Source organism: Procambarus clarkii, chromosome 27 (assembly GCF_040958095.1).
Source record: "Procambarus clarkii isolate CNS0578487 chromosome 27, FALCON_Pclarkii_2.0, whole genome shotgun sequence".
Lineage (NCBI taxonomy): Eukaryota > Metazoa > Arthropoda > Malacostraca > Decapoda > Cambaridae > Procambarus > Procambarus clarkii.
This window is the reverse complement of record NC_091176.1, coordinates 20,119,350-20,126,084: the sequence shown is the minus strand read 5'-3', so window position 1 is coordinate 20,126,084 and position 6,735 is coordinate 20,119,350. Positions and strand designations below refer to the sequence as shown.

Below are 6,735 nucleotides of genomic sequence, written 5' to 3'. Positions count from 1 at the left end.
TTGCTCTGGTTATGCTCCATTTAGAATATGCAGCTCAGTTTTGGTCGCCGTACTATAGAATGGATATAAATTCACTTGAACGTGTCCAGCGTAGGATGACAAAGTTAATTCCTCAAATTAGAAACCTGTCATATGAAGAGAGATTAACAAAACGTAAATTTCATTCACTGGAAAGGCGAAGAGTTAGGGGTGAAATGATAGAGGTTTACAAGTGGATGAATGGACATAACACAGGGGATGATAATAGGGTATTAAAAGTATCAACACAAGACAGAACACGAAACAATGGGTTCAAAATGGATAAGTGTAGATTTAGGAAAGACTTGGGTAAATACTGGTCCGATAACAGGATTGTTGATTTGTGGAACCAATTACCGCGTAAACGTGGTGGAGGTGGGATCCCTCGATTGTTTCAAGCGAGGGTTGGACATGTATATGAGTAGGATTGGGTGGTTATAAATAGGAGCTGCCTCGTATGGGCCAATAGGCTTTCAGCAGTTACCTTTGTTCTTATGTTCTTATGTTCTTAACTGTCAATTAACTGGTGTACAGATTCCAGAGTCTACTGGGCTCTGTCATATCTACATTTGTAACTGTGTATGGAGTCAGCCTCCACCACATCACTGCCTAATGCATTCCATCTGTTAACTACTCTGACACTGAAAAAGTTCTTTCTAACATCTCTGTGGCTCATGTGGGTACTCAGTTCTCACCTGTGCCACCCTTGTTCGCGTACCACCAGTGTTGAATAGTTTATCCTTGTCTACCAGGTCTATTACCCTGAGGATTTTGTAGGTTGTGATCATGTCTCCCCTTACTCTTCTGTCTTCCAGTGTCGTAAAATGAATTTCCCGCAGCCTCTTCTCGTAACTCATGCCTCTAAGTTCTGGAACTAGTCTAGTCGCATATCTTTGAACTTTTTCCAGCTTCGTCTTGTGCTTGACAAGGTACGGGCTCCATGCTGGAACCGCATACACCAGGATTGGTCTTACATATGTGGTATACAAAACTCTGAATGATTCCTTACACAGGTTCCTGAAGACAGTTCTGATGTTAGCCAGGCTCGCATATACCGCAGACGTAATTCTTTTTATGTGGGCTTCAGGAGACAGGTTTGGTGTGATATCAACTTCTAGATCTTTCTCTCTGTCGGTTTCATTAGGTACTTTATCGCCTATTCTGTATCCTGTGTCTGTCCTGTTTCCACTGCATAGTTTCATTACTTTGCATTTACTCGGGTTGAACTTTAGCAGCCATTTGTTGGACCATTCTTCCAGTCTGTCTAGGTCAATGCGTGTGTGTGTGTGTGTGTGTGTGTGTGTGTGTGTGTGTGTGTGTGTGTGTGTGTGTGTGTGTGTGTGTGTGTGTGTGTGTGTGTGTGTGTGTGTGTGTGTGTGTGTGTGTGTGTGTGTGTGTGTGTTTGTGTGTGTGTGTGTGTGTGTGTCTCAATCCCTGATCACTAAAGTTACAACTCTAATTCCCAGGAATTCCGCTGCGATCACGAAACCACAATCTCTAAGCTTAGAGTACCAAGCTGAAATCACAGCTTCAGCTGATGGGCAGATTGACGTAGAGGCGCCGGATCTCGAGGCCATCGTTCTTGAGGCGTGAAATTGCCAAGGGTAGTCAGTGGGGCAGGTAATTTGCTTGCTATAATTCTCTTAATTACCTGATGTGTAATCTCTACCAGTGATAGGTGTAACTTTACGTATCTTTACGATAAGCGTACCTGTAGAAGCGATAAGTGTACCTCTTCCATCGATACGCGTACCTGTACGAGCGATTGGTGTACCTGTATGAGCAATAAGTGTATCTGTATAAGGTGTACAGGTATAAGGCGAACTAAGTAGCTAAATATCCAGATGTTTTCGCTCTCTTTCAGTCTATGATGAAGTGTTTTACCACGACATTCATATCACAGTGCTTAGCGCCCGACACGATACCCTCACCACTACCGATTCCCGAGCGAGGCCGAAACAAATGGGCAGAGTTTCTTTCACCTAATGCATCTGTTCACCTAGCAGTAAATGGATACCTTAGGCGTTAGACAGCTGCTACGGGCGGCATCTCGTAAGAAATATATGTAGTAGATATGATTGAGGAAAAAATAGGGTAGGAGTCAGAAAATGGGACAATGGTTAGCAAGGCGGGGTCCAAGTGCAATCCAGCAGACACCAATAGTAAATACACTCCCTGTCACCACACCATAGACCCTATACCATCCACATACCACACTCCCCATCAACTCTATATACCACACCTCCACCATCTCACTCCCCACATACGCCAGCTATACACAACCCTGAATTAACCACAACATACACACATTCACACACACACACACACACACACACACACACACACACACACACACACACACACACACACACACACACACACACACACACACACACACACACACACACACACACACACACACACACACACACACACACACACACACACTCACACAAACACACACACACACTATTCTATTCACACACACACTATTCTATTCACACACACACTAATAAACTATTAAACACTGGTGGGACGCGAACAAGGGGACACAGGTGGAAACTGAGTACCCACATGAGCCACAGAGATATTAGAAAGCTCTTTTTTAGTGTCAGAGTGGTTGACAAATGGAATGCATTGGGATGTGATGTGGTGGAGGCTGACTCCATACACAGTTTCAAGTGTAGATATCATAGAGTACAAAAGGCTCAGGAACTTGTACACCTGTTGATTGATGGTTGAGAGGCCGGACCAAAGAGCCAGAGCTCAACCCACGCAAACACAATTAGGTGAGTACACACACACACACAATCCGCCAATGAACTGGCGGAAAGGGAGCAAGAAGAAGACCCTTATGTAATAGGACTCACGGAAACAAAATTGTCAGGAGTCATAACAGATGCTGTGTTTCCAAAGGACTACTATATAGTAAGGAAATAGAGGGAAGGGAGAGGAGGTGGAGGAGTGGCCCTGCTGATAAGGAAGGACTGGAGTTTTGATGATGATGGAAATTCCGGGCTGTCGCGGGTGCAGAGATTACATAACTGGAACTATAACAATGGGTGGACCTAAGATAATAGTGGCAGTCATGTACAACCCTCCCCTAAATGACAGAAGACCCAGACAAGAGTTTGACAGGAACAACAAAGCAACCATTAATATATTAGAGAGAGCAGCTTCAGTTGCCTGCAGGAATTGCTCAAGACTCTTAATTATGGGCGATTTCAACCATGGAAAGATAGACTAGGAGAATGGGGACCCACATGGTGGTGTAGATACATGTAGAGCTAAATTTTTGGAAGTGGCTAAAAAGGAACATTCTGAGCCTGCACGTCAGGGAACGCACAGGAGTAAGAGACAATGATGAACCAGCTCGACTCGACTTGATTTTCACCCTGAATGAGTCAGAAATAAGGGATATCAAATTTGAAGCCCCCATAGGAATGAGTGACCACAGTATATTGACATTTGAGTACTTGGTGGAGGTGGGATAACCTATCCAAGGTTGGGATCGGAAGAGAAAGGACTAAATTACCGAAGAGGGGAAATATGACGAGATGAGGAACTTCCTAAGGGGAATACTATGGGAAACAACTTAGAGACAAGACTGTACAGGATATGATGGACTATGTCATCCAGAAGTGACAGGAAGCTGCAGACAAGTTTATCCAGGTCTAAAAGGAGAAACACGATGAACAACAGAAAAACCCATGGTTCAACCAGGAATGGAAGGTAGCGAAGCAACTGAGTAAAAGAACATGGAGAAACTACAGAAATAACAGAACACCGGAGAGCAGGGAGAGAGACCAGAGAGCCAGAAATGAGTACCTCAGAGTGTGGAGGGAAGCAGAGAGACAGTATGAGAATGACATTGCGAGTAAAGCCAAGACCTAACCAAAGCTGCTCCACAGCCACTTCAGGAGAAAAACAGCAATGATGGAACAAATGATGAAACTGAGAAAAGGGGAGGATAGATACACAGAGAAGGACAAAGAGGTGTGTGAAGAACTCAACAAGAGATTCTAGGAGGTCTTCACAATAGAACAAGGAGAAGCTCCCTGCACTAAAGGAGGAGTAGGCAGACCAAGCAACCTTGAAGGAATTTGATCTCACTAGTGATGAGGTCAAAAGGTGTCTGTTGGAGCTGAATGTGACAAAGGCTGTTGGGCTTGACAGAATCTCACAATGGATACTAAAGGAAGTTGCAGAAGCACTAAGTGTGCCACTCTCCATAGTGTGTAATAAATCACTGGTAACAGGGGAACTGCCAAACAATTGGAAGACGGCTAATGTAGTCCTGATATACAAGAAGGGGGATAGACAGGAGGCATTGAACTAAAGGCCAGAGTCGCTAACTAACATGCCATGCAAGCTGATGGAAAAGATTGTGCGAAAAAAGCTAGAGAAAAGCTCTAAAGCGAAAGAACTTTGTAACACAGCACCAACATGGACTCAAGGATGGCAAGTCCTGCCTCAGAGGATTAATTGAATTCTACGACCAGGCAACAAAAATCAGGCAAGAAAGAGAAGGGTGGGCAGACTGCATATTTTTGCATTGCCAGAAAGCTTTTTACACAGTACCACACAAGAGGCTAGTGAAAAAGCTGGAGATACAGGCAGGAGTGAAATAGAAGGCACTCCATTGGATAAGGGAGTACCTAAGCAACAGAAGACAGCGAGTCACCGTGAGGGGGAGAGGTCTTAAATTGGCGAGGCGTCACCAGTGGAGTCCCGCAGGGTTCAGTTCTTGGACCTATACTGTTTCTGATATATGTAAATGGTCTCCCATACTCCCAGAGGGTATAGAATAGTTCTTCTCATTGTTTGCTGATGTTGCAAAAATTATGAGGAGGATGGATTAAAACAATGAGTACATTACCAGATGATCAAGACAGTCTGAATGAATGGTCCAACAAATGGCTACTAAAGTTCAACACTGAGTAAATGTAAGATAATGAAATTAGTCGTTGGAAACGGGAGGCCAGACACAAGATAAAGAATGGGAGAGAAAGTACTTCATGAAACGGACAAAGAGAAAAATCTAGGAGTGGATATCACACTAAACCTGTCTCGTGAAGCCCACTTCAAAAGATTTACATCTGCGGCATATGCGAGGCTGGCTAACATAGGAAAGGCCTCCAGGAACCTGTGTAAGGATTCATCCAGAACCTTGTATACCACATATGTAAGATCAATCCTGGAATATGTGGCCCCAGCATGGAGCCCGTACCTAGTCAAGCACGACACGATGTTGGAAAAGGTTCAGAGGTATGCCACCAGGCTAGCCCCAGAACTAAGAGGTATGAGCTACGAGAAAAGGCTAAAGGAGCTGAACCTCACGTCCCTGGAACCTCACGTCCCATGGGTGGAACGCGAAGAAGGGGACACAGGGGGAAACTTAGTACCCAGATGAGCCACAGGGACACTAAATAGAATTTTTTCAGTGTCAGAGTAGTTAACGGATAGATTGCATTAAGTAGTTATGTGGTGGAGGCTGACTCCATACACAGTTTCAAATGTTGATTTGATAGAGCCCAGTAGGCTCACGAATCTGAACACTATTTGATTGACGGTTGAGAGGCGGGACCAAAGAGTCAAAGCTCAACCCTCGGCAAGCAGAACTAGGTGAGTACTACGTACACACACGCCATTCAAGGGAACACCCACACACGTCGGAGCCTCGTCAACAATCAGGGGGGGGGGGGGTCCTCCTCGCGGAATAGATTAACGTAGTCAGTTGGCGCCCGCAGAGCATCCTGCAGCTATGTGGGCTGACAACCCACAACGGAAACAGGTCCGCGGCTTCCGGGCGTAATAAACACGGATGTAGTACCCCATCAGCCTGTCAGGCGAAGGGATATCATCATAGCCTCATCTCCAGCGTCTGGATGCCGTTGAGGACGCCCTTCAAGCGACCGGAGGATATATCATTCGTCCTCACACTCACTACCTTTTCAAACTACCTAAATTAACTCCTCAACAAGTCTTCTGGGAATTCAGTAGGGGCACTATGTACAATGACGTAAGTAGAAATGCCACTGCGGTCGGAGATAACAACCAACCCAAAAAGTACCCGGCAACGGGAAAGTACGCCCTTCAAATCGGTGCAGAAACACCCGGTAGTCCTCGCCAGAGGAGAACTTCACCACGGCCCCATGCTTCATCAACAGTTCTACTCCACACACGGCACCCACGTCGAAACCCAGCACTTCAAATAACGTCTGTTCCACTGTAGGGTAAACCACATCGCCGAAATACTCCAAGCCAACTGACTGAGACCATATCACGGTGGTCAAGGGTCCGTCCATCACACAGATCACGACGGGCACAAGGCCCCAGCCAACCACCACACCAATGACCAGCCGATAGTTGGGCACACCCACGACTGGAGTGAGCAGCCGATACGTCCACTCCCTCTGGTGGCCCAGCATGCAATCAACAGCCCGTGCTAAATTGCATATTACGTTCTGAGCAGCTGCATCTAATACAACTAACAACAACAGCCCATCTACATGGAAATTTTGTTCCGAGTAGCACACACTTCTCACACACACACACACACACTCACACTCCTCACAGATTAAGGAGGAAATCAAGAAGAAAATACTCTCAACTATCAAAAGTAGCCAAAGTGTCAACTAGCCAAAGTAGCGGAACTAGCCAAAGTAGCGGAACTAGCCAAAGTAGCAGTACCACTGCGATGTGGTACTAACAAAC

The 6,735-nt window shown here is 45.5% G+C and overlaps 1 protein-coding gene across 1 annotated transcript; it reads left to right on the top strand.

Annotated features, from left to right (window-relative positions):
- The first annotated feature begins 5,017 nt into the window (after window positions 1–5,017).
- On the top strand, window positions 5,018–5,431 carry LOC138369188 (uncharacterized). The gene has a single exon (XM_069332127.1). The coding sequence runs from the start codon at window positions 5,018–5,020 to the stop codon at window positions 5,429–5,431; it is 414 nt and encodes a 137-aa protein (XP_069188228.1).
- The last annotated feature ends 1,304 nt before the right edge of the window (window positions 5,432–6,735 follow it).